Genomic DNA, 25,386 nt, shown 5'->3' with positions numbered 1-25,386 from the left:
ATATTCCTTCCATAAGCAAAGATAGAGATACCAACACCACCTATAATTGGCTAACGGAACAACCTATTACCGCCGAAATTCGCGACTCCCGAAAAGTTGAGCTAAGCACCTAGGCTCCTCGAGCGCTTCAATTGAAAGTAGACTGCGATTCGATGTAGTTTCAGGTCAACTGCCATAGACGCCATGACTCTCAAAATCCGTCTTGCACGCTTCGGGCGTCGCAATGCGCCATTTTACAACATTGTAGTTGCACATGCTAGGTTCGCTTGCCTATCCCAATTGACAATCTCAGCACAACCAACTGACCGGTCCATTACAGAACGGCACGAAACAGCAAACCCCTCGAAGTCATAGGAACGTACGACCCGAAGCCAAGAGCAGATGCCTACGATGACTCAGGTCGTCTGCACAAGGAAATCAACCTTGATTCTATACGCGCCAAGTACTGGATCGGTGTAGGTGCGCAGCCTACAGACTCGATGTGGCGGTTATTGTCTATGGTGAGTGCTGTTCTGGTAACGAGGAGGAGGACGGTCCCAATGCCCGAGGATCGGCATACTGAACAGCTGATGTGGCAGGTTGGCATCATGGAACCGAAATACCGAGACACGAAACCACGAAAGCCCCTCGAGTTGCCCCCGGATGCTAAGGAGTTTGCAACGAACATATGATGGGGGAAGGAGGTTGATGTATTATACCCCCGTGACAAGCATAGAGGGCGTTTTGGCATGGTCAAGGTAAATGAGATCGAGTGTATCATACGGGAATGAACGATTTGAGCAGTTCGGGATATACAGATCACGCATGTAAGCCTCATGCTATGCCACACGAATAGAGACACATGCCTCATTGGTGGGCATCTAGGGTCCGATGGCTCTCTGCATTGGGGTGCAATCGCCGGCTGTGTTAATGGCTGACTTTCGATCACGACTCCTATGTACTTAGACCTGCATTGCATCTTCGATTTGGAACCACAAGCGGCAAAGTACAGAAGTTTCACACTCGCTTCATTTGTTATGAGAATCGAACAGCACTGATGTGTGCTTGATCACTGCAAAGCGTAGCAAAACACAATAGACATTACCTAGTATTTAACACCTTTTGCACCTTGTTTACCTATTTTGTTGTACGTCAAACTGGGTTTCAAATCTCAAGTCAACGTCCTGGGTATGAAGTTCTTCTGTGAGCTGATCACTCCGGGGACCCTTCCTCTTCGAAAACGACCAAAACTGTACCGGCTTTACACACGTCCTAAAACTCATTAGCAATGAACACGACACCAAAAAGAGGGCCATGGGTACCCACGCCTTCCTTATGTGCAAGTCGCTTGATAACGCCATCCTGTGGAGACCGAATCACCGTCTCCATCTTCATGGACTCAATGACAACAAGGGGAGCCCCCTTGACCACCCTGTCGCCCTCGCTAGCTTCGTTCTTGAGCACCTTGCAAGGCATAGGCGCAACGACTGAAGCCGTGACCTCCTTGAGACCCAGAGCCTTTTCGTACCATGTTGGTGGTAGCAAGGCCAATTCTGTCTTCATACCATGCTGGAAGATGGAAACTTTATGGTCATTTGTCGGATCCTGGACGACGGTTGTTTGTATCCTTGAATTGGGGAAGTACGTCGATAAGGTTGTCGTGTCTCGGCTGCTAGATGTGGGCGCCGAGACCAGGTTCTGGAAGTCTTGCTCCTCTTCTCCCTTCCGTATCACCCTGGCATCGAAGAGTTGGTTTCCTTTCTGGGTGATGCTGACCTCTACAACCTCGCTCTCCTGTTGCTCTGACGCTTCAATGGTCTTGAAGGCAAACCTACGCTCACTTGCACTGATGCCAAAGCCCAATGAGGTGCCATGAGGTCCGGTAGAGCTCGTCAGTGACGAAGCGAACATACCAAGTGCTGCCTGAACGAACACTTCTGGCTTGATGCCCAAAGGATCAAAAAGCTCTGATTTCCACTTGTCAATAAACCCAGTCTCGACATCGCCCTGGATGAAGGCCGGTGACCGGCACAGCCGCTTAAGGAATTCGATGTTAGTGCTCAAGCCGACGACTTCATAATCACGAAGGGCCAACTCCATCTTCCTGATTGCCGTTTCGCGGTCCGGTCCCCTTACTATAAGTTTCGCGATCATTCCATCATATGCTTCACTCACTGTGTCGCCCTCCACAAAGCCTGCATCTATACGAATGTCCTCGTTGGTCTTTGGTGTTGTTAAATGCACTAGCTTTCCGGAGTCTGGCACGAATCCTCGTTCGGGACTCTCAGCATATATTCTTGCCTCTATCGCAGCACCTCGCTCTGCGATTCGGTCCATGATTTCTTCCTGCGTCAAAGGTAATTTCTCCCCGGCGGCAACCCTGAATTGCCATTCGACGAGATCCGTGCCCGTGACCATTTCGCTGACGGGATGTTCGACTTGTAATCGCGTGTTCATTTCCATGAAGTAGAAGTCCCCACTGTCCTTATCGAGGATGAATTCGACTGTTCCCGCACCGACGTAGCCCACTGCGAGTGCAGCGATCCTTGCCTTATCCCACAGGTCAAGTTTTGTGGCATCGTCCAGGTTAGGTGCTGGTGACTCTTCGAGGATCTTTTGATGTCTCCTCTGCACACTGCAGTCCCGTTCTCCCAATGCGACACAGTTACCCCATTTATCGGCAAAGACTTGTACTTCGACATGTCTCGGCCTCACGATATACTTCTCCACCAACATCACCTCACCACCTTCCCCAAAAGATGCCCTCGCCTCGGCTCGAGCGCTCTTTAACTGCTGCAGGAACTCGCCTTCCTCCACCACAATGCGCATGCCCTTTCCACCCCCACCCTTGACGCTCTTGAGCAGCACAGGGAACTTGATATTCTTGGCATGGTTCAACAGCTCCGTCTCATCTTGCTCGCTACCATGGTATCCCGGTACACAAGCGACACCAGCCTGAGTCATGATCTCCTTGCTCCGCGCCTTGTCTCCCATATCCGTCATGGCTTTGGCGGGGGGGCCAACGAACACAATGCCCTCTTGCTCGCAACGCTGCGCGAACGCAGCATTCTCGGACAGGAAGCCATAGCCGGGGTGAAGCGCCTGGATGCCGTTCTGCTTTGCCAGCTTAACTATCCTTTCCCCATCGAGGTAGCTATTCGCGGCTCCGAGTCCGATCGAGTTGGGCGAGCATGCCGCATGTTGTGACGATGCGTCGGGATCGGTGTATAGCGTTGTGGTCTGAATACCGAGGCGTTTTGCGGTTCGATTTATACGCAGAGCAATCTCGCCTCGATTGGCTATGAGGAGGGAGGTTATGGGGGTAATATCGGGTTGAGCCGAGGTGCTCGAGTTGAAGAGCCGACGAGGGAAGGCATGTCGGTTGAGATGCCTTGGCTTGATGGAGCGCATGCTGACAGTTTGGTACTTGGAAGAAGTTCAATTGATGAATTTTGCAGACACTTGAAGGGAAATAAGGTCTACATTATCAGGACTGATAAAGTGTCTTGCCGTAAGCACGACAACACATTCCATCTAGACCGTCCACACACTATGTAGGAAGGTACAAAGCTGGGGAAAGCCGACGATATGCGCTCCACCCGATCTATGCCGGACCGCAAGCTTTACTTGGGCATATCGCGTGTCTCCACAACTGCGCGTCATAGCTCCCGAAACTGCCCCTCCATCGTGAGGATAGTCGCTGAGTCCTGACTAAGGTAAAACAACATAGTCGAAAGAACTCCGCACACAACCCGGAAGCCATGGAGCAAATACCACTGAACCACGAGGCCTCGGCTGGCGATACCAACAAGCAAGCCGTCAACGAGCTTCCGCCTGATGTCGTTCAATGCCTTGAAAACGCCCGTTTCGTGAGCTTTGCGCCCCGCGCCAGCAAATGGGAAGCCCACACGACCAAAACTAACCAAGATTCCGAATAGCTTCATCTTGCGACATGCATTGACAATCAGCCCCATGTGTCGCTGATGAACTACACCTACCTGCCGTCCTCACCTTTCTCGACCGCGCCTGTCATTGTAATGACAACGAACCCATCCTCAAAGAAGACGAACAACTTAGTCGAAAACCCGAATGTTTCGTTGCTGGTACATGATTGTAGGATCCCGTCCTCATTGACATAGTGGAGACAGAGCTCATGAAAAATAGGGGTATCACACAGACCACCAACCCAAAGCCGGCGGCCATCAGGAGGCTCCCCTGGTCCAGAACACCGATCGAGTCTCGCCTCTCTGCTACTCAATATGAACTCAAGCGCCATTAGTAGTATCAGCGCAACGATAAATGGAACGGCCACCTTGGTGTCGCAGGGATCCGCGGAGGAGACCTACTACAGGAACCAACATCTCGAGAACAATACATTTGACTCTGAGAACCCATTTGTTTTCAACCAGCAGCAGACGAACCAGGAGGATGGCGGCCGGGAATGTTTCGTGGCTGGCGAGGAGGTCAGGGTCATCGTGGTCAGCATTAAAGATATACGGACAAGTGACTGGAAGGGTGGTGTCAAGGACTGGGTATTGTCTCCGGCAACGGGGCCAGCGGCCAACGGCGTTTGATGGAGGTAGGTTTCCACGAGTATGTAGCGAACAAATTGAAAATTATGTAAATGTCTGAAGCTTCTAGTCTGGAGTGACTAGAGTCGGTGTCGGGTTTGATACTAACTTGGATGACACTAATTTAAATCAATATTTCAACCCACAGAGGGTGAGTATTTCGCAGCATGTTAAACGGTTTTGCTTCACAGCTGAGAATTGCAACTAACCCATGCCCCTGGATGCCTTAAAAGGAAGGCCGAATTTATTTGCACCTTCTTGAAGGTTTCGACAATGACTAGGTATGGAATACTTAATCTTGCACATTCCAAATGACTTTTGACCGACAGGCTTCGCCCGTGGAAGCAGCGTAGGAATCCACCGCCTTGCATTGTAAGAGTATTTCTTCTTTGCTCCGCCTCTTCACGAGTCCACCTCCCACGGTACATTGCGTTCCATTGAGCACCAGAACTAGTCTGCGGCGGCGTTCTTCCGGCATAATGACGACTCGTAAATCTGGAAATAATTGGATTGCCCAGTTTTAGAACCGGAAGAGAATGCTTCTTCGCTATGTCTTCGGCGTTACACTGCCTCCAGGTGATGCAACTAAACTCGTTCCGGTAATTTCTATAGCATTTCGGGCTTTCTGTCCCACGTTGCGAAGAACCAGAGACCGTTATGGCGGTTGGACATTATATCCAGTAATCTGCACTTAGAATTCAGGTTTGGTTCTGCCATTGGCGCTTGGAACGTTATAGCTCTCGAACGCATCATTGTCTTGCCTCGCTACCTCTAGTACCACGCCAACTTACTATTCTTCGCGGCAAGATGCACAACTGGGCCAGGAAGTTGAACTTTCATAAGAGCAAGATATGTTAATCACAAGGTACGTGATATTTAGAACGACATGAAGATACATATTGATAATGATAACATGCATTTATGTCAAGTTATGGTCGAGGAGTGGTTAATTCAGCCTAGTTTAAGTTGGGTTCCCAACGTCTGGCCGGAAAGGCATTACACCCCTATTCACGTGTCAAACACCCGCGATGCAAAAATCTCCCGCTATCTAGGGCCAACTTTGTCTCAATATGGAAAGCGCTTACTGACGTAAAGGTAGCTACAGAACGATCAATACGGTCGGACTTCGGCCCTCGAACGGAACTACGCCACATGCAGTCCGACGATTACGTCCATGATCTGCGGACCTCGGTAAATCTTGGTCTCCTTTGACGACCATCGCCACCTAACGGCTGACGGCTTACTCGGGAATTAGTATATGCCATCCATATCTCCATCTCCTCTTGGCATCCATCGTCTCCATCTGCTAGAAACAATACTACCGACGACTTGGCCCAGCAATGTTAGTCCGGCCCAGTTGAGCTCACAGAGAGAATTATCAGTTAACTAAGATGACAGCAATACTCAATATGGACACTGGAAGCTTGTTTAAAGTCGATGGGATGGTGGCAGCCATCACCGGAGGCGGAACTGGTGGGTTCTCTGTCCAACCGCATACATCTGTTGACACGTATCTGACACTGAACCCAGGTATCGGATTGATGATGGCAAAGGCACTTGCCAACGCCGGGGCGAAGAAAGTTTACATATTGGGACGGCGAAAAGACAAGCTTGACGCTGCCGCCTCCGAGACCCCAGCACTGATTCCTCTAGAATGCGACGTGACGAGCAAAGAATCGCTCCAGTCAGTTGTAGACTTTATTACCATAGACACCGGTTACATCAACCTCCTCCTAGCCAACTCAGGTGTTGTAGGCCCCACCAAGCGATACGATCCCAATCTTTCAATCTCAGAACTGAGAAAGTCCATCTTCGAAGATGTGTCCATGGACGAGTTCACCCAGACCTTTCACGTCAATGTCACGGGTGCCTTCTTCACCATGATGGCTTTCATCGAGCTTCTGGATGCGGGCAACAAAAATGCACTCAAGGGCGGATTTGGAGCTCCGCTGAAGGCAGGCGGCCCGGTGCCTTCGATCCAAAGCCAGATTATTACCACGGCCAGTATTGCGGCCTACAGCCGGGCCACGTTCTCGACTCCGGCGTACTCGGGCAGCAAGGCGGCTATTGCGCATCTTACGAAGCATGCATCGAGTAACCTGGTGAAGTACGGGATTAGAGTAAATGCTATTGCTCCTGGCTGTAAGTTTTAGAACCAGTGTACTGTATCCGGGGTTTAACGTGTGGCAGTGTTCCCTTCCGACATGTCGCAGCACTTAATGGCCTCACGAGATCCGGCAACCGAGTCCATTGATGATCCTCGCTTTATTCCTGCGGGTCGCTTCGGCGGCGACGAGGAAATGGGCGGCACAATTCTCTACTTGGCTGGTCGCGCTGGCGCTTTCAATAATGGCATGATTCTTGTTATGGATGGAGGGAGGTTGTCTGTCATGCCGTCTGCGTATTGATTGGACAATCCCTGCATTACTTTGTAGGTGGCCACTGGATAAACCTCTCTCGAAATCAACTTGGTTATAGCAAAAGAATGTGTAAACGAAAACAAGGCTTGGCCCTAGCTAAGTACATATAGCAAACGACGTCAGAAGTAATTAAACAATGTGTGACTATCAACTGCATGGCTCTTCTATTTCTTGTGAGCCTTTTCCTGATCAAAACAGTGTGATGCGGGGCGGGGATATGTACAGCGGGGGTGGTTGATTACGTGGTTCATATTGACCGTGAGGCGAGGAAGGAGGTTGATGCGTTTACGCAACTTGCTACTCCCACAGCCGACTACAATATCCAGTATACCAAATAGTGCCATGTAATCGTTACACATCTTGTAGAATCCAGAAAGCCCTGCGTAACATGATATGGGGAATTTACAGCTAATGCCGCGCATTAATTTGACCCGAGTTGTTGAGTCCTTACCAATGCTTCGAATGGCAGGTTTCCAATCTGGGTAAATTAAACCACTGGAGCTACACACCGAGAATCCTAGTAATACCTAATCTCAGCATCCGCAACCGCGATCTAAATATCAACTTTGACAGCAACGATCTTTTTGGCCATGAAACCAGTCACGTACAACCACGCCCGCCTCTTTCCCTCCTCTTCATGCGGATCAATAGCCACAAGAACAGCAGCACTTGCGGACCGGATCCGGGATCCATCGTCCTCAAACAGCAATTGCTTTTCCCAGTCGTGTGTACTTGGACTGACCTCACCACTCCCACCGACGGAAGACTGGACACTTGGTTTTGCGAGCCATACCATGGCACCATCTTTCGCCGTGGGATCCCTCATATTCTTCAGCAAGTCGATGGGTCGTGGAATACCAGATGCCACAAAACCACTAGCATCATAAGAACTGTTAGCATAGGGATCGTGGAAGTAACTCGGATTATCCACTACGGAATCAAACTGCAATGATTCCAGCAAGTGGATTTCGGTGTGACTGTGGTGGTTTTCTTTGGTCGTGGAGTGCACATTTGCAATGTGCAAGATGCCACTCATGCAGCTTGTAAGCATGAACTCATCCTCGGAGCGGCTATGACCTAGCCCATTGGTGTTGCGCAGCTTATCCAGAGCAATTTCCACACTGACATCTTCCTGGGGAGCCTCGAGCGAAGACAATTGAACATGGACGACGCTTCCCCAGTTTGCACCTGGCCAGACGTCTTCAATAACTCTCATTCTCCCCTCGGTGTGGCGGTGATCATTGGTGACGAGGAACTCGGTAGGACTTAGCGCCAGGATATCATTGGGTGTTTGGATCAGGGGGTCATGGATTGTGCGAAGATGGCGTGCCGTAGAGGACCCGATGGTGTGGTGGAAGATCTCGATTTGCGAGCGCGCTTTCAAGATCTGCTTGTTGCCTCGAGCCTGAGCCAGGAAATTTCGGAGGCTTTCCGAGTCGTAGGGGTACGGACCATAGTAGTCTGGGTTTGGAAGATGGTTGACGGCAAATATGTAGACTGCCTCTCTTTCCAAGAGATCAGGGTCCGAGATTACATCGATGCCGTGAGTCACTAACGGAGCGTCAAAGTTCTCAAACTCCAACTTCTGAGCCTTCTGAGTCTGTGTCCAACTGTGAGATCCCGTGGATATATTTAGCAGGGGAATTCCTACATTGGCATCAATAACATAGAGCGCTCCCCGAGCATGCTGCACAGCAGTAACATCGTCGAATATTGCCACGGGTGGCCACCAGGAATGTGTTGTCAAGTTCGACCCCTGACACGCTGTGAACAGGCTGTGGCTCGGGTCATGGTAATGCAAGTCTTCGCAGTATGTTGTTCCTTCAATACTCACGATGTCGTGTGTGCTGGCTAGCACCGTGCTCGCTGGAGTTCTGAACACCCCCATGACGGTCACGGTGCGATGCACCTCGGGACCGAAGAGGAAGCTAAGAACAATAGACACCAGGGCAACAACAGAGGCTTTCGCTGCTAGAGAAGTCGCCATTTTCATAACATTGACGCTAAATCAGGTTGCAAAGTCGAAGATGTGAAGATGTTTTTTCTTTTTTTTCTTTTTACCTCTTGTCGAATAGCACATGATTGGAAAAATAGATCGCACAATAATGGCAAAGTACCTTATTACGAGGGGCTGCCTAGGTCATTACCCACGTGATGTGGCCCGTAGATTGATAGGCTCAAGTAAAATGACACATTTGTTTTCTTGTTTTTTGGTGGACCGGTATGCTCAACCGGTCAGGTGCGGGGCGTTTGTACGCGGTCCAACGGTGCCTTCATAGCTCCCAGATGGAGGGATAATTTGAGTATTGACCAGTCAGATGTAAAAGTTGATATGCAATTGGCCGCTTCCTGTGTTATAATTCCCAATATCGCTTTGGTTGCTCACTTAAACCCCTTAAGTACCAGCTTGGTATAACACAAGGCAGAGCGGACACCCAATGACGAAGTTTCTTATGAGGATAACCATATGTACAAGGTCTCCTGATCAAAATTTTATAGGCCATATTCATGTAATGACTGCCGAGCTCTAGATACCCTCTGCATGCGATGTTGAATCGCCAAAACTCACTCCATTGACCCAGCCTCATTCTTCCATACCACCAAAATGTAAAACCAAAAACCGCAGTCTAATTGTTGACCGCGTCGGCATTCAAGTCTGAAGTACAGAAGAGCTGAGAAATACCCTTGTCAGGCGTGATGCCCGGGGGAATAACGCAGTCAAAACTGTCCGAGCCATCGACGACACAGTTCCCCTTCACAACGTCGTCCGTATCGACGAAGTCACCATTGCGGTTGAGGTACCACGCTAGCAAGCAAAGGAAAGCAGTCAGTGTCCATGGTAACACCAACTCGCACGTAAACGGGTGGTGAGGGAGGGCACAGGAACAGAACCAAAAGGAAATGGAATTCATGGCGCGAACTTACTGAAGTGTCCCATCTCGTTGTTCCATTCGAGCTCGGTCGGTTCGACGTCTCCTCCATATCCAAGACTACAGCCTTCGCAGCGGACGCCTGACCTTCCGCCGCTTAGATCCTCGCTGGAAATTTGCCAGATGTAGTGGTTGATTACATCGTCACAGCTGGGCGGCCCATTGAAGAAGCCATATCCGTTTAGGATATTAGCAGTCGGGGATTCTGGGTCTACGTTGCCGAATATTCCTACGGCGTAGATGTAAAAGTCAGCCTTTGCCAGTGGAAGAAGTGCCGCGGTGGCAACAAGACTCGTGATGTGGAAGCGCATTGTAAAGTGGGCTGTTTTGTTGTGGGAAAAGAGACGTGGGGTGATATGCTTCAAGTCTTAACGTGTTGAGGAGGTGGTAAGTGACGTGCTGTCTTGCAATGGGCGTTCCAGAGCCTTTATATACGTAGAATCATCACACATTGCTTTTGCATTAAGCCGACATACAACGTGGAATAGACTAGTTGGTAATAGTGACGGAAACAGTTTAACCGCAACACCAGTTCCAGTAGTCATGAAAGAACAGAGTATTCGCCACGATACGCCAACGGCAACAGATTTGTGAATCCTTCTTGCTTCGTATTCAAGAAGATCTGCAGAGAAACTTGCATTGTCACTGGGCACTGTTTCCCTGTATAGGCCAAAAGCGATCTAATTTGGAGCTGTTTCAAGGTTACGTTTTAGCAACGTCCAATTACAGGAGTGATGCCGAGTCTGCGTGTTCTTGGTATGAAGGGAATAGTTCCTACGAAGGAGCATAGGCTAAGGATATTGATCCTACTACTACTATACCTGCTATTTAGCTCATAAAACTCATAGAGGACAAGGCTGCCATTGCTAACACTAATTCTAGATTTATACATGTCTCCAAGTATCGATGACTTTAGCGTTGAAGAAGCACTCTCTCAACTACAGATCAATAGACGCGGAATATATTATTATTATTATTATTAAATACGCCGTAGGCTCGAAGCCCCCGGTACCTCTACTAGTACTCCCGTATGTCAAACCGTGCCCTAATGGCTGGACTAAATACATACGCTGCGTCGTCGGTTCGCCCTATTGGCGACTGCGTTGCGTTCACTACCATACTACGTTGGTTCTCAACCTACCAACAAAGTCCCCCTGAGAAGATCGATGCTATCTGGGCCTTGAAGCTGTCCGACCCGTCCCTAGCAGCCATCTTACAATAGTCCCGCTAACTACTGGTTCTCCTGTTGCCGTTGCGAGGTCTCTGCGAGAGTATAGTGGCCGTGGTGCGATGGCGGCCCGTAATCGTTCCCTCGGTCCTTCCAACAGCCCGCAAAAGAGGATTACGTGCTCTGCCGTCTCAGGGGCATCGCCACAGCGGCATAGCGGCGAGTACACGCCAAAAGCCCCTGTCTTGAATAAGAAGGCTGCTAGTCCTATTTTTTCCGTCCTGATCTGGCACAGCGTAGACGCCTCCAGTCGGTTCAGGCCGAAATACTTGCCCCCTTTCGGTATCTGCATCGAAGGGCCCTCCGGTTCCTCAGCGATAGCGCGTCGCTGGCGATCGTGATGCTCTGCTCCGGTGAGCCATCTCTTCCTCCAGTGGTCGAGGAGGGCAGCCGGGACCTCCTTTTCCTCACTCATCCACTCGGAGCCCCGGGCCTCCTTCTCCATAGTGTACCCTGCCGGTCGGAGTAGCTGCGACGCCTGCTTCCTCTTCGCCGGCCTATCCTGCCGGAGTATATGTGACGCTTTAGCGCTCGCGCTGCGAAGCAGATTTCTCTTCCCGCTAAGCCGTAGCCGTTCTTCAAACTTAGCAGCCCGGGCACTAAGATAGAGGTCTAGTGGCGGGATTGCTGCTTCTGCTTCCAGGTGGCGAACCGGCGTCGCTTTGTGGGCACCACAGACTACCCGGAGGCACTCGTTCTGTATCCCCATCAGGCTCTTAGCTGGCCCTGCCGGTTCCTCACTTATAGTATGCCACGCAGTCGCCCCGAAGGCGATTGCGCTACGGATAACCACCGTATATAACAGCCTCGCCCGTATAAGATCGCAGCCCCACGACATATTGACTAGCTTTGTCAGGGCTAGCTTTTGAGTTGCCATTTTTGTTTTAACACGCTCAACATGGGCGTGCCACGTCAGTTTGCGGTCGAACCAGACTCCTAGGAACCTGGCTGAGACTACCGGCGACACTGTGGCGTCCCCAAGGCGAATACTTTGCGGCAAGGGCTCTCGGGCCCTAGTAAAGTGCATTAGCTCACTCTTGTCAGGAGCGAACTCCATCCCGTGCCTCACTGCCCACCGCTGACACGTAGCCCATGCGCTCTCCAACCGGCGGCAGGTCGTGTCTGGATCGGTGCCGACGCTTAGCAGGTTCGTGTCGTCCGCGAACCCGACTACTAAAAGTAGTGGATGCTGCTCCGCTAGCTCCTCGTACAGCGTTGAAATGTATAATATAAACAGTATCGGGGATAGCGGTGACCCCTGGGGGACGCCAGCTCGTAGGGGGATTGGCTCTGACTCCTTGCCATCGAACCGGAGGCGTACCGTTCTATCCTCCACGAAGCTGCGTACCCACTCCTGAACCCACTCCGGGTAGCCTTTCCGGGCTAATATGAATATATTAAATACCTAGTACTATAATATCAGAGGCTTCTCTCCAGGACCACGAAAACACTCTGGGGTTTTGGGGAAATGACATGCTAAGGTTATTGATCCTGGGGGCGCAGGATTTCCCAGCCTCGAAGGGTCAATACTAGGAATATCTACATTGGGCCACAGATATATTTCAGTACAGTTGAATGTAGATTTCAGGAGACAAGTATCGCCAAGCCTGTTCAGGGGTACGAATCCGCGGAAGACCGGCAAATCGGCCACGCGCGTGAATCGCGCAGATCCGTGCTCCTCGGCGTGACCCTTGCAAAAATCTTACGAGTCAAGTTTTCAGGTTTAGAAATATGACTACATATCCAAATAGAGAGGGATCTACGACTCCGTTCATCCTCCCACGGATGAAACCCCATATTCGGGCTTATGCCAAGACTGCCACCCAGTGTAACAGTCATCTTGGTCCCAATGAGACTTGTCAAATACACCCGAGAAACGCCATATGTAAATCTCTAAACGACCAGGATTCCTTTTCTTAGTGATTAGTGTCTTGGCGTTGCAAGAAATCAGAGCATAATTCGGGATTTCGGGTTATTTTCGCAGCAGGCCTAAGGCAACAGGTCGGTTGAGATGCCGTGCGGCTTCACAGAAGACATTTCAATCATTATATAGGAGTGGCTTCACGTCGTTACTTCCGATGCCCCATAACGTAGTCCACGGTCCAATTGCACACTTTGGCAGACCTTATACGACAATGTATAAGTTAATTCAACCACAATGCCTATCATCAATTGAAACTACTCAGAATCGTTATCTTCAGACGTCTCTACATCATTTCCACAAGTGCGCGCATTATGTCCGGGCTCGCCGCAGATTCTACAGCGCCGTACACGCGCAATTCGCCGCCTCGTACGACCACCAATTTGACGAAATTCGTCATGTAACTGCCCATCAACCTCTCGTTGTACGCGTTTAAAAACGCCGGTAAAAAGTCTTCTTTCGAGATATGACTTATATGTGCTCGCATGAGATCTTCGATTTCTTTTCCGTACGCTCTTTTTAACCCGCGAAAACAACCAACATCAAGAGGCTGGAGCTTATGCGACGAATGAGGAGGCATACAAAGCGTGACGATATTGTTAGCTTTGCAATATACCTCGAAATCGGTCGAGTGATGGCTTTCGTGACCGTCGAGGATCAATAGGCGATGAGTACCTTTCGTACGAGACTTGGTGTGATGATCGAAGTGTTTTATCCAATCTTCGCCTCTCTCGTTCGTAGTCCAGCCATTTTTAGTAACTGCGATAACCCAATCAGGCGGTAATGGGCTGTTTTCGTACCATGACGAGAGGTGGGTTTTGCCGGCGAAAATGATGTACGGAGGGAGGGCATAACCGGACGACCCAACGCCTTGAATAACTGTAACCCATTCCCGATTTCCTTGCTGGGCTGCTCTAGGCCTTCCGCGCCGATCAGAAGTCGTGACGACCATTTCGGATGAGATTTGGCCCATCACAAAACCGGTCTCGTCGAAGTTGTAGATATCCTCCTCCTGGATCGCGTATTTCGCAATTGTATTCCGTACCAGGTCAAACCACGCGCGATACGCGTCGGGGTCTTCGCAGAGGACTCTCTGATAGTCGATCCTTCGATTTAAACGCGTCCGGAGGTCTGGTTATCGTCTTACGAAGCTCGAGGCCCAGTTGACGCCGACGCGTCCCGCGTCGCGACTTCGAAGTAATCGGTTGGCCATATCTTCAACACCACTCAATCGGGGAGGAAATGCTCGCGAATCTAGGTCGGTTATATGTCGTACGATTGCCTCTTCTTCGGAAGGAGTCAACTTTTGCGTTGGCGATCGCGTAATCGCTCGAGCGGTTTTACCGTCGCGTCGATACGCAAGGGTTCTAAAAGGTACGTTATAGATCTGACCAGCGCGACGTACACTTAATTTTGGATCAGATTGAAGCGCATGTAATGCTAGAATCATATCACTTTCATTCCAAGAACCAACCATAGTTATGTGGTGAAAAACCGCAGGTCAAAGTGGTAGCGTACGAAAATCTGCCGAAGTGTGCAATTGGACCGTGGACTACGTTATGTGTGTTTATAATAACCTCCTGGGTCTTGAACAGTAGCTTTACCGTATGCCACATTTATACTCTACTCTGAGAATCATACTCACATTATAATTGCGCCTGTTCCAGTACTTTTTGAGTTTAATCCAGAGCCCCCCAGCAAGCGTATTGATACAGCAGGTTCTCTGCAATTCCTCCCCAGTGGTTATTATGATCTCACAACGACTGATCACGCAAATGGCGTATTTAAGAAGCAGAGCAGGGCAACACCAAGGTCCATTCTGTCTTCTGAAACCATGAAGTCACCGTCACCTTATGGCCAGTCATTCCTCTTCCCCCTTGCAGTGAAGACTTTCAGTGGTGCACCGCGATATTCGGCACCATTGACAGCATCGAGTGCAGCTTTGGCCTGCTCGGAGGTTGAGAAGTCGACGAAGCAGAAATTGTGCCGTCCTGGCCGTCGGCGTGTAGCCTCATTAGGACTTATTCTCTTGCCCACTGTAGTTCTATCTGTGGTGTCAAACCTCGGTCTTCTAGAATACGGGAGTCGAACACTTACACCTCATATCCTTCAAATATTGATCGAATTTCCTCCTCGTTCATGGCCTGGTCAAGCATGCGTGGCAAGCCGCCAACGTAGAGCTGTCGTCCTTGACTGGAAGAGCTCACAAAATATTGAAGGGCATCTTGCGGTCCGTTCCGGTCCGAATTCTGGCTCGGGAGCGACGCACTGTCTCCTTCGTCATTCCGTCCTGTCCAGTCACCCCAACGCTTGAAACCAGAAGAGCCTGAGCTATCTTGATCTCTTCCGGCACGCGTGCGACTTTCCCCCTTGGGCAGGCAAGGCCTTGACTTCACACCCCGATCAAAGAGCGGCTTTCCATCAAGAGTCACAATAGCCGTCTCGGCAGCCTCACGGTCGGCGAATTCAATGAAACAGTAGCCTGGGTTTCGGCCCGAGATTGGGTCAATGGATATGTGTATTGACTTAAATGCGTTGACCTCGTTAATTTTCAGCAGATCCTCAATATCGTCAGGTGTGGCACGGTAAAATAGATTCCCCAGGTAAATGCGTCGGCCTTCGGCTATGGCGTTTGCAGCAGCGTCGTCATCTCTCTGGGGAGTTGGCCAGTGAACTCGTACATCTTCAGGCCTGCTTCGTTCCGCCCAGCGTCTGTTTGGCTGACGCTGCCTCAAATTTGATGAGATGGGTCCGTCCTCGACTTTCTGAGTCCGAACGGACTTCTGGGGGTAATTGTTCTGCGGCCACGGGCCCGTTTGAGATGGCTTTCGCCAGTCAGAAGATACCCGCCAGTTGGACGAATCGGACATGGTGGTGATGTTGATCAGAAAGAGCGTAACACAGGTTGCAAACGCACTTTAAGATAAGCTTCACGAGCAGACATCTTAAATATCGTTTTAGAGTTTCTTAGAGATTGGCGGTGACAATTCTGGTGGGTCTTGGTGCGGTGCGGTGGTCAATAATCCACTCCCCCAAACCTAGGGCCCTGAAACTCCAGGGGTCAGAGGCTGGTGCTGTCCGACAGGTTTCCTTTCCACTACATTATAAGCAATGTGTGACGGTACAATATTGGAACACAATTGATATCATAATACAATGTAAGCTCGGTGCAAACGGGAATTTCATTCATGCAATTGCCGTCCTAACTAGGTAACCAGTTGATTCATTCATTACCGCTTCACTCGGGATCGAGTCAGTGTCAGTTGACCTAATCCAGGCTTCGGGGTTACATGCTTTGACCCACGTGACCATAAAACTTTTACCCTATTCCACATTGTGAATTATGAGGTAGGCCTCGGCAAAACAATATTCGGATGGCTTCGACTGTGAATAATGCCTTTGAATAGGAGTGCCGAAGATCACACTTGCCTCCATCCATACCATTAAGTCCGTACCACAAAATAAGGTCTACCACAATCAGAGAATGATATATATTTGCAAACATACATTTATAATATCGGTGAATAATAATTTTGTATACAGTCACTCGTCATATAACCATGTCCGATGATTATTTCTTCGCCCAACATAAATTCTGTACCGTATGATTCTCGAGATGTAGCCCCATTTGGATTATGAAGTATCCACGTAACATGGCCATAGCGACGCTGGTGGCCGGCGTGTTTCTTTTTTCCTGTGGAAGTAGGACAGAAAACCACCACGGTGAAATCCGCTTTGCGAATTTCTCATATCAAAGATGAAGCCATCGCAAATATTGCTGAGTAACACCCCCTCGATGAATCCATGGTCGGCTAATGCATCGCAGCTGCTATGGACGGCGGACGACTAGGCCGAGGAGCAATCGCTACAGACATCATTCAGGGTGGTGTTTTTTTTTCCGTACATGCCTTTCTTAGCGAATCAATCCCCGTTTCGCTGATTTTGTTCTCTGTCTTGAACTTTTGCTGCATCTGTGACCATTCTCGAGGCATGGACGCCAATATTAACGAAATGATCCTCATGAAAGACACATTGAACAATTTTACTATTCCCGTGAACGATTATGCGGAATTTCCGGCCGCTACGGTTCGAACGACGCTTCTTGGTCATATCATGGTGAATTGGTAGAGCCATAGATTACGGACTAAATAGCGTATTACAGTGGATTATCGCTAGTTTTACTTGATATACACGTAGGCACCCGTATATTCAAGACTAGTGGATTTGCAAACGCGTTGTCGACCTTCCGGGCGTGATTGTAAAAACAAGAGAACCGAGTCGTCCGTAATGCAAGAATCCTCCTTGGAACGTCTAGGTCGAATCAGACGATGGGAAAGGCGAAAATAAAAACAGCGCATATGAGACCGTATTAGAAGAGCTTGTACAAGATAAAACCATACGGGCTAAGAACAATAATCTGTTTCACTCTTGAAGCCAATACCGAAAGCCCGTTGGTCAGAGAAGAGTTTCGTCTGGAGGATTGTAAAAACCCAAGGAGATTGAGGAAGTCGCAGCGTATGCTGAATATCTATCCATTCTTGAAACCAAGTTGGATAGAACAAGGTTTGTGTTGTTGTACCTCTCTTCTCATGTCGTGGCTTTCAGATCTAGACGACAACTAAGCTGCCAAGGAAATAGTAAAAGATTATAGCTTCTGCGCGCCAAACCCTCTCCACTACATTAGGAAATACAATTACCATAGCTAGCAAGGATGCCACATCGAATAATAAACAGAGGACGGTGTCTTAATTGCATCGTAAAATTGCTAGTGCTGGCAAAATATAGCTACTGAGTGGTTACTAATTATTTACTCTCATTTGAGAAATCCCCTTTCGAATCCCCTTTTGAATACCCCTCCCCATAAAATGCCCTTGTGAACTTTTTTGTACAGCATATAATGACTCAATTAGTATTACAAAGTACTAAACATCATGATACGATGACAAATGACTTCTCCTTTTATCCCCTGCTCCTCAATACGTTGTACAATCTCTTGTCACCCAGAAAAGAACTTGATGTTTAATCATCCAAGCAAGACGAAAAATCTGCTTAATGGTGATGGTACGCTCTACGTGCGCCATGGTCCCAATTGCGGGTGTGGCCTGAGATTCTGTTCAATTTCTTGTAGTAACCGGCGCCATGATGCTTGCCACGTCTATTGCGGTGCACGCCTCCTAATCCCTAGCGGTCAGCTTTGCAGTATTGAAAGGGGATTAAATGATAACGATTTGTTGAGTGTAAAATCCTTGCTCGCGGGGGGGACCAGAATACAGTCAAGTGAAGTGAATGGACGTCTGAGCTTCTCACCTAAGCATGCACCACGATGAATAGCCGCCTTGTGGACACCACGGTGATGATTAACCCACTTTCCGCGGCCACCGTGATGATGATTGAAGCCTCTTGGTTCGTTGGATCTCTTGGAGACCTCTTTATCCGTTTCTGCGAGGTCCGAAGTCCCGATATCACGAGACACCATTTCAGCGGCATTAGCCTTAGGTGGCTGAAACTCGTGTGCGTTGATGTCGGCTTCTTCATCAGCGCGGGCCTGCAAGGCGGAGTACATGTCGTTGTCCTTGTCTGGGGGGTTGTCCTAATGTACGGTCAGCAACGGAGAAATTGATATCATACATTCGAGGGCAGTAATCATGCGATCAATCCTGCGCCTTAGCCAAGGGCTTTTTTGCTGGGGAATTTACCATATCCTTAGACATTTTGTCGTTGAGCTTGACGTTCAAAGCATTTGGAGGTACTGATGAGACGGGGACAGTATAGGCCGGAATGGCGGCCAAGATGGCCAGAGTGAAGACTTTGGTGAAAATCATGATGACGTTTGACTTGTGGAAGCTGGCCTAGAATGTTCTTGGGATGTTGAGGAAGAGAAATATCTTCAAGTTTCGTCATGGCGTGTCTCATGCTGGCTTATATAGACCACCCAAACTCTCTCTCGTTCGCTCAACTTCACCGAAAATACAGAGCCCTGGTCCAGATCCTCATTATTCGTAAGTGCCGGATCGCAGGGACTATTAATCAACTCAATATCACTCCATATAACTCGCCTTATGAGTCTATAACGGCAATTGACTTGAAGAGAGTTTTCCCTTTTCGATTTTCATGATGAAAAGGATCTAGATTACATTGCAATTGAATATTCTCTCCATAAAATACTGTCGAAAATAAATCATCTGATACCTGGCGCTGAACTTTCGTCCGAAAAGAAGGGGCCGAAGTCGCGTTCGGGTCTGTCTATCACCAAATAGAAGGATAGCTCGCATGTAGGCAACACACGAGTCTCGTTGTCTTCTAATTTGTAGGTTCAGCCTATAAAAGATTCTTTAGGTTGACGTGAGTCGGGTCAAGAGTTTCGTATTGTGGGTTATAATAAGCTCAGAGAGCGCCTATCCGTTGGGCCCGTTCTTGAGTTGGTGGGGCACTTTTCCTACATTTAGGAGAACAATGTTCGTGAGTATGTTCGCCGTGGACGGCATGATCCCGATCCAAGCCACATGCTGAGTAAATATCGCGGGCCTGCTCCTAGTTGTCTGCCAAAGTAAGACAGGGAATGATTGTTAATATTAATTTTGCACCATGAAACGATTGGAAAGGTCTCACCGTGGTTGATATAATCGTGATCAGAATAATTAGGGGATAGTTAAATTTGCATGCCCAAATTTCGATATGAAGTCAGCCAATCGCAACTGATTCCATGCCATGCCGAAGTGCGTCCGATGGATTGGACTAAGCTTTCTTAGCAAATGTCATCCGTGCAAAGCGACTGAGTTGACAGGCTATTTTTGAGTCGCACACATTCTGCCAAGGAGGTCTAGGTCAGACAAGCAAGGTTGGAGAAAACGTCCGAACCCCCACAAGTCAGACAAGCCGTCTTGCTGGGTCGGCAATGAGTGACGTAGAAGATCGATAGACAACCTCATCGAACAAATGGTCGTGTCACGCCGCGCCAGGGGTTGCAATCCTTGCCGCTACGCCACCGTACCAGGTGTCTTCACCAAAAGAGACCGTTACCAAAGTCCCTGACTTTGGTATCTGCAACCACTTATCAATCTGTTCAGACCAGTGTGGGTCAATCACATGGCAACCGTCACATTACCCCCCGTTCTGACAAGTCTCGTCCGCGAGACTTCGCTCTAGAGACCTTGCCTCCAGCCAAGGGTAATTCTGGATAAGTAGATCCCTGAAAAGCCTCAGTCGACTTTTCCAAGTGCGGGACTCGAATCATCGTCCTCCGCAGAGGGGTACACGAGTCAGCGCACCCGTATTTGACTTTGGTGTTGTGTCACGCCGCGCCAGGGGTTGCAATCCTTGCCACTACGCCACCGTACCAGGTGTCTTCACCAAAAGAGACCTATACCAAAGTCCCTGACTTTGGTATGTGCAACCACTTATCAATCTGTTCAGACCAGTGTGGGTCAATCACGTGACAACCGTCACAGGTCGCGACTTCTAGCCCAGCTGTGTACAGGGAGTTTGGTAGAAGGGATTCGACAACTAACAGAGTTTCGAAGCCAGAAGCTCTACTAGCTTGGAAAGAAGGATTTCCTACGTTGAACGACAACTAATGCTTGAATTCAAGCACTACCATACTTTAGGCTATCATCCCCACACTTTCCTGTGAAATAAAAAGCTCACCAATAGGGTTGAGACCGGAAGACGAGGGAATCGATAGTAAACTATAAGCCTTCCATAAGAGTTCATGAGCCGACTCGTGTACGCATCCATCTAGCCGCACTGACCTGGTTACATGGAGAAATAGGGACAGGCCTTTGTAGACTGTTCGGAACCAAGAGGTGTGTCTTTTCGTCTAATTTAACATTGAATGCCGTTCATGTTTACCGTCAGTAGACACGATGCTGTAGAGCAAAAAACATTGGTAATCATTATATAGTCCCAGAGCGAGGACAAATTGTTCTTTGCCGCCTTCAGCTCTTTCCGGTGCGAATCACTGTGGTTTATGCTAGTCAGTAGAAAATGAAACTGACAGGTCTGATGATGTTAATGAAAGACGTAGTTTAGGTTCTTCCGCCATAGGAAGAAGTAAAAGTATGCAAACTGTGATGGCCAAGCTGGTGAAGAAGAAATCCAGCAAGAAATCCAGCGCAAAGTGCCAATATGGGCATGGAATACTATGCGCAGGCAAAAAGTGTTCAAGACAAGAAATCATGGTTCAGCCTCTATAAATTGGCTGCTTATTCACAAACAAAGTTATTTAATTACTATATCGTCGGCTGGTGTAGTTGGTCACTTCGCTGGTAGATAAGTCCCGATTTGAGCCTCGCCCACTTGGGTCGGTGACGAGTCGCAGGTTCGAATCCCGCAGCTGACACACAAGGGGGTTTAGTCAACCCTTACGGCGCGCTGCCCACCTAGCGATAATAGGGAGATTGGTGCAGTTTAGGATTACGAGCATCCTAGCCAGTCGACCGTCAAGCACTACGTCGGCGGAATATAACTCGACAGCCGGTCCAGAATTCCAATCGTTAATCCGACCCCTTATCGGACCCCCTCTCGCCGCGATTCTTGCGAGCGTCTAGACCACGTTACGGTCTATCCACTTGAGCGTATGGTTGAGATGTATACGCTCGACGAGAACCCCAATTAGCAGATACTACGACTTGTCGCGACAAAAAATAGTCGAGCATCTTCTGCACATCAGCAGCATCCCACCCCTGAGGACGAATTTAAGTGCCACATTACCACACTTATCGGTAGTTCAGGCAGGGGTTGTAGCACAGACTTAGGGAGGGACAGGAGGTTTAGTAGTCGTTTGGCTACAAGTTTACCTGTATAACCGCCCGACGCGGCTTAAGGGCCCGCTATATCATCTATAGCCCCTTAAGGGAGTACTTGTAGAGGTACCGAGGGTTAACACCTACGGCGTATTTAATAAAAAAAATTACTATATCAACCAATCAAGTATGGACCACCTACTTCTCGCGGCATCACTTTCCCAATACAACTATTCACACCTCACATGCTCACGCATCACTCAACCAACTCTTTCCTCCAGTTATCCCGCCTAGGATTCCAGCCATCACAAATATTTCACTCAACCTCGTAGTAATGTGACTCGTCTAATTCAGACATTGGACCTAGCACATTCAGGCGGCAGACCTACGTGTTGATACCGGCGCCAGACAGGTCGCTGATTACTAGCAGTGGAGAGAGCTCCCTAGGGTCTACGATGGGAGGTTCATATGCGCCTCTGACTGGGAAGCCATCCGGTGAATTTGAAAGTGAGTCTTCAGGAAGCTCTACGGGAGGCAGACTGGCCCATGGAGCTACGTCTGTAGTTGGGTTGCTATTCCGCCGATTACATCATGGTTAACTGCAGGGTTGAAAATTGGGTTAGCAGCCTGGTTATCCATAAGAGCGAGAGCCTGGCTGGCAATAGCAGCAAGATAACGTTTCCCAGCTGGCTTAACAACCGGCGTTGCACTTACCGCAGGTATTTGCACAATTGGATTCACCCTCGAAGCAGAAATGTATTGTCTTACAATTGAGGGTCTCGCTCTTTAAGTCTCGGTTGCCGAAGGACCTTCTCCTGACCGATATTGCCCATGAGGAAGTGCCCTGTAAATATCTGCCATTGATGGACCTGCCGTCGAAGGCCCCGCAGCTTCCCGTCCCGAGAAGTATGCGGAGCCGTAGCGACCTGCCAAATTTCACCTGAACTCTCTGGCTGGCTGTATCAACAATCGCATTGAAGATTTGCTCGACGGGCAACAGGTCCAAGAGCCCCTGTGTGATCTGGTCAGTCAGGCAAAGGCCTCGTAGATTCTTCGATGTGTCCTCGAGCACCTCTAAAATTTCGGCACCGTCGTCACACCCACGGGCGGCATTCCGCTACAAACGCTAATATTTGACCGTCGAGGTGACGCAGAAGATGGTCCCAGGGTTGTCTTTTCTTTCGTTTCTTCCTATGTCTCCCTTGCCCATGCGGCAGAAGATGCTGATCTAGGGGCTGTGATCGATTGGTTGGCCTGGCATTTTGGTTTCGTGGGGTGTGAAAGGTTTTCTTTATGATGTATCCAGATTACATGTTCCATTTATTTGATTTGCTTTGGGCTTCAAGATGGCACCCAAGTATCAGCATGTGTTGAGGCTTTTATATGCGTGGTTGTACTTAGGCATGATGGATATGTTTTGAGGGTGAAAACGGAGTCTTTCACAAACACTTAGTCCCTTACCTTCTTTAATTTTTTGTTATAGAATGCTATTGTTGTCAACTCCAGTCTGTATTTCAAACAAAAGTCTTGTCCATGAGAAATAACGTTTATCAGCAAGTGCTTCAATTGCATGCAAAATGGCTGTTGGTATGCGATTCATGCTTATTTCAACTTTGAAAGCACTGTATGTATATATCAGCCTCATTGACGTTGATTTCCAGCAAGTATCTACCATCATCAGCCTCGAATACAGAGATGTTGACTGCGGTGCTTCGTCCACACAATCTTCAACCATCCCCCTATTCACAAACTTTTCATACAGAATCCAATTGTTCCTGTAATTCCCCGTGAATTGAGTGACCCTCAACTCGTATAGTAATGCGCAGAGTCAAAAACGTACTTATCCCACATCATTTGGGATGTTGGGACCTGATACGACAAAGGACGCCACCTCGCCGTTTTGATCATTATCATCCAAGCTCGTCTCGCCCATTTTGGCTTTCAAAATTTCGAGCTCAGATCGAAGCTTCTCGTTCTCATCGCGGGTATCGGCGATATCTCCGATGTTGGTGGCAGGCTTAAGTCCGGTAATCGCAACCTTGAGCTCCTCGAGATAACCCTCCAACTGCGTGATGTGCTTGCGCATCTCGCGGTTCTCAGTACGCAGACGGTTGTTCTCGCCGGCCAGCAGGTGGACATTATCCTCCAGCCCATCGTTGGCGTTGTTCAGATCAGCAATTTCGAGGCGCTGCTCTGTGTTCGTCTCGTTGGCCACTCTCAACATCATGTTCTTCTGCAGAATGAGTCCCTGGAGTTCCTTCTTGTCGGCCTCGAGACTGCTGATCTTGTTCTGGAATTCAATGGCTTGATTTTCCAGCTTGAACTTCAATATGTGCTGATCAAGCACATCGTTGCGATTGTGCAATTTGAGATGCTCATTCTCCTCTAAGAGGATCTCGATCTGGCTCTCCAGCTTCTGGCGACGCGATGCATGGAGCATTTGAGCCTCGTTCTTGGTTTGCAGAACATGAATCACAGCGTCTGTTGGAGTGCTTAGTGGATTGGGACGTATACAAGTCATCGTGGAGGGCTGTGTAAAATCTGCTTACCGACGACAGTGCGAGGCGCAGTGGAGTCCTTGAGAGCTCTTAGAAGGTGCGCATGGCCAGGGTCGTACGGTGTTGATTCCATGGTTTTCAACTTGCTCGAGTGCCCGGAAGAGACGAGATTAAGGCGGAAGGCACTTGTTGTGACGTCAAATGTTTAGTCCCGCAAACGGGGTTTGACTTCCAGACGGACTACGAGGGTGGAGATTACACAAGGGAAAGCTGGTGGATGACACTTGCGACTCGAGGGGTGATGGTGTACTTGGGTTAATTGTGGCTGCGGCTGTAAACTCAAATGGCCGGACGGATTCAGACGGCGTGACGCCAGTTCTAACAGATGGCAAAGATAGATATGTCGTTTTCCTCATGGCCACTCCGAGGAATAGAAGACGTGTTAATGTCTAGAGGGGCTTAATATGATTTGGCCGGTGAATTCAGAGCAAAGACCGATTTGAAGTCAGTGACCAGACATAGAAAGAGCCACATCGCGGACCCGCCCCCTTCCCGCATTTTCCAAACCGCTGCGCCTAATCAAGCGCAGACAAATTCCGTACTTAGGTAGATTTCAGATGAAAACCTTACAGATGGAATCACAAATTTTTCATACACACTGACTGGCTTCTTGCCTGGCAGTTCCGTGAGTCATGATCGAAAAGTTGCAGTTCCTTATTCCCGGTACTGCTGGCAACCCTACTAGCTGCATGCTTTGCTCATGAGATCATGTTGCAACTGGTAACAAGATTTATGGATCAAGTGAATAGTCCTTTGTTTTACTCATTGTATAATCAAAGATCCCTTATTGTAACGAAGCCAACGTACTGTCACTGATCTCTGGGGAAACCCATCCCACATAACCAAGGGGACCATGACAGCAAATGAATAATCACAATCGCCATGCAAGTCAAAACGATAAACACAGGGATTGAATTGTGAGTAAACTTGAGATATTATTAAATTCAAAGGGATATGGAGATGACTCGCTGTAGATCAGGAAATGGTCGTAAGCACGACAAAGGCCAGCGATTGGGGCCATCGGTGTACTGCAGCTTC

At 48.9% G+C, this 25,386-nt stretch overlaps 9 protein-coding genes across 9 annotated transcripts; 3 read left to right on the top strand and 6 right to left on the bottom strand.

The window, feature by feature from the left end:
* The first annotated feature begins 23 nt into the window (after positions 1-23).
* BCR38DRAFT_452524 (ribosomal protein S16 domain-containing protein) lies at positions 24-1,082 on the top strand. The gene is made up of 3 exons (XM_040861530.1): positions 24-260; positions 320-500; positions 579-1,082. Exons 1-3 carry the CDS (start codon positions 184-186, stop codon positions 669-671), a joined length of 351 nt encoding a protein of 116 aa, XP_040709522.1. The 5' UTR covers positions 24-183; the 3' UTR covers positions 672-1,082.
* On the bottom strand, positions 1,083-3,640 carry BCR38DRAFT_403343 (carbamoyl-phosphate synthase subunit L). Its single transcript, XM_040857793.1, has 2 exons — positions 1,306-3,640; positions 1,083-1,251 (listed from the first exon to the last, which is right to left on the bottom strand). Exons 1-2 carry the CDS (start codon positions 3,388-3,390, stop codon positions 1,192-1,194), a joined length of 2,145 nt encoding a protein of 714 aa, XP_040709521.1. The 5' UTR covers positions 3,391-3,640; the 3' UTR covers positions 1,083-1,191.
* BCR38DRAFT_452519 (uncharacterized protein) lies at positions 3,641-5,019 on the top strand. The gene is made up of 4 exons (XM_040861529.1): positions 3,641-3,848; positions 3,918-4,092; positions 4,144-4,831; positions 4,899-5,019. The coding sequence occupies exons 1-3, from the start codon at positions 3,741-3,743 to the stop codon at positions 4,551-4,553; spliced, it is 693 nt and encodes a 230-aa protein (XP_040709520.1). The 5' UTR covers positions 3,641-3,740; the 3' UTR covers positions 4,554-4,831; positions 4,899-5,019.
* An 853-nt stretch (positions 5,020-5,872) lies between these two features.
* Positions 5,873-7,121, top strand: BCR38DRAFT_452513 (short chain dehydrogenase). Its single transcript, XM_040861528.1, has 3 exons — positions 5,873-6,023; positions 6,081-6,692; positions 6,741-7,121. Exons 1-3 carry the CDS (start codon positions 5,942-5,944, stop codon positions 6,956-6,958), a joined length of 912 nt encoding a protein of 303 aa, XP_040709519.1. The 5' UTR covers positions 5,873-5,941; the 3' UTR covers positions 6,959-7,121.
* Positions 7,122-7,523: 402 nt separating this feature from the next.
* On the bottom strand, positions 7,524-8,957 carry BCR38DRAFT_356989 (serum paraoxonase/arylesterase family protein; the record flags this gene model as incomplete). Its single annotated transcript, XM_040857069.1, has 2 exons — positions 7,524-8,570; positions 8,622-8,957. The coding sequence occupies 2 exons, from the start codon at positions 8,955-8,957 to the stop codon at positions 7,524-7,526; spliced, it is 1,383 nt and encodes a 460-aa protein (XP_040709518.1).
* A 640-nt stretch (positions 8,958-9,597) lies between these two features.
* On the bottom strand, positions 9,598-10,211 carry BCR38DRAFT_414973 (uncharacterized protein; the record flags this gene model as incomplete). Its single annotated transcript, XM_040858989.1, has 2 exons — positions 9,598-9,776; positions 9,896-10,211. The coding sequence occupies 2 exons, from the start codon at positions 10,209-10,211 to the stop codon at positions 9,598-9,600; spliced, it is 495 nt and encodes a 164-aa protein (XP_040709517.1).
* Positions 10,212-14,511: 4,300 nt separating this feature from the next.
* BCR38DRAFT_479150 (uncharacterized protein) lies at positions 14,512-16,256 on the bottom strand. Its single transcript, XM_040863136.1, has 2 exons — positions 15,147-16,256; positions 14,512-15,093 (listed from the first exon to the last, which is right to left on the bottom strand). Exons 1-2 carry the CDS (start codon positions 15,917-15,919, stop codon positions 14,901-14,903), a joined length of 966 nt encoding a protein of 321 aa, XP_040709516.1. The 5' UTR covers positions 15,920-16,256; the 3' UTR covers positions 14,512-14,900.
* A 1,780-nt stretch (positions 16,257-18,036) lies between these two features.
* BCR38DRAFT_479149 (uncharacterized protein) lies at positions 18,037-18,871 on the bottom strand (the record flags this gene model as incomplete). The annotated part of the gene is made up of 3 exons (XM_040863135.1): positions 18,037-18,223; positions 18,357-18,639; positions 18,746-18,871. The coding sequence occupies 3 exons, from the start codon at positions 18,869-18,871 to the stop codon at positions 18,099-18,101; spliced, it is 534 nt and encodes a 177-aa protein (XP_040709515.1). The 3' UTR covers positions 18,037-18,098.
* A 4,759-nt stretch (positions 18,872-23,630) lies between these two features.
* Positions 23,631-24,421, bottom strand: BCR38DRAFT_491151 (uncharacterized protein; the record flags this gene model as incomplete). Its single annotated transcript, XM_040864626.1, has 2 exons — positions 23,631-24,271; positions 24,340-24,421. The coding sequence occupies 2 exons, from the start codon at positions 24,419-24,421 to the stop codon at positions 23,631-23,633; spliced, it is 723 nt and encodes a 240-aa protein (XP_040709514.1).
* Between the last annotated feature and the right edge of the window lie 965 nt (positions 24,422-25,386).

The sequence above is a fragment of the Pseudomassariella vexata genome (genome assembly GCF_002105095.1).
Source record: "Pseudomassariella vexata strain CBS 129021 chromosome Unknown BCR38scaffold_28, whole genome shotgun sequence".
Classification (NCBI taxonomy): Eukaryota; Fungi; Ascomycota; class Sordariomycetes; order Amphisphaeriales; family Pseudomassariaceae; genus Pseudomassariella; species Pseudomassariella vexata.
Note: the sequence above shows the minus strand (reverse complement) of the source record. Positions and strands in the feature narration are given on the sequence as shown.

Bases quoted from the DNA above. Each gene is read 5' to 3' on its own strand.
- BCR38DRAFT_479150 (XM_040863136.1), bottom strand. From the start codon at position 15,919: ATGTCCGATTCGTCCAACTGGCGGGTATCTTCTGACTGGCGAAAGCCA. The intron at 15,094-15,146 runs GTAAGTGTTCGA...CACCACAGATAG, and splicing joins ATATTTGAAGGATATGAGGT to AACTACAGTGGGCAAGAGAA.
- BCR38DRAFT_452524 (XM_040861530.1), top strand. From the start codon at position 184: ATGACTCTCAAAATCCGTCTTGCACGCTTCGGGCGTCGCAATGCGCCA. The intron at 261-319 runs GTTCGCTTGCCT...GGTCCATTACAG, and splicing joins ATTGTAGTTGCACATGCTAG to AACGGCACGAAACAGCAAAC. The intron at 501-578 runs GTGAGTGCTGTT...CTGATGTGGCAG, and splicing joins TGTGGCGGTTATTGTCTATG to GTTGGCATCATGGAACCGAA.
- BCR38DRAFT_452513 (XM_040861528.1), top strand. From the start codon at position 5,942: ATGACAGCAATACTCAATATGGACACTGGAAGCTTGTTTAAAGTCGAT. The intron at 6,024-6,080 runs GTGGGTTCTCTG...CACTGAACCCAG, and splicing joins CATCACCGGAGGCGGAACTG to GTATCGGATTGATGATGGCA. The intron at 6,693-6,740 runs GTAAGTTTTAGA...AACGTGTGGCAG, and splicing joins AAATGCTATTGCTCCTGGCT to TGTTCCCTTCCGACATGTCG.
- BCR38DRAFT_403343 (XM_040857793.1), bottom strand. From the start codon at position 3,390: ATGCGCTCCATCAAGCCAAGGCATCTCAACCGACATGCCTTCCCTCGT. The intron at 1,252-1,305 runs GTGGGTACCCAT...AATGAGTTTTAG, and splicing joins GACTTGCACATAAGGAAGGC to GACGTGTGTAAAGCCGGTAC.
- BCR38DRAFT_452519 (XM_040861529.1), top strand. From the start codon at position 3,741: ATGGAGCAAATACCACTGAACCACGAGGCCTCGGCTGGCGATACCAAC. The intron at 3,849-3,917 runs GTGAGCTTTGCG...GATTCCGAATAG, and splicing joins GCCTTGAAAACGCCCGTTTC to CTTCATCTTGCGACATGCAT. The intron at 4,093-4,143 runs GTAGGATCCCGT...CATGAAAAATAG, and splicing joins TTCGTTGCTGGTACATGATT to GGGTATCACACAGACCACCA.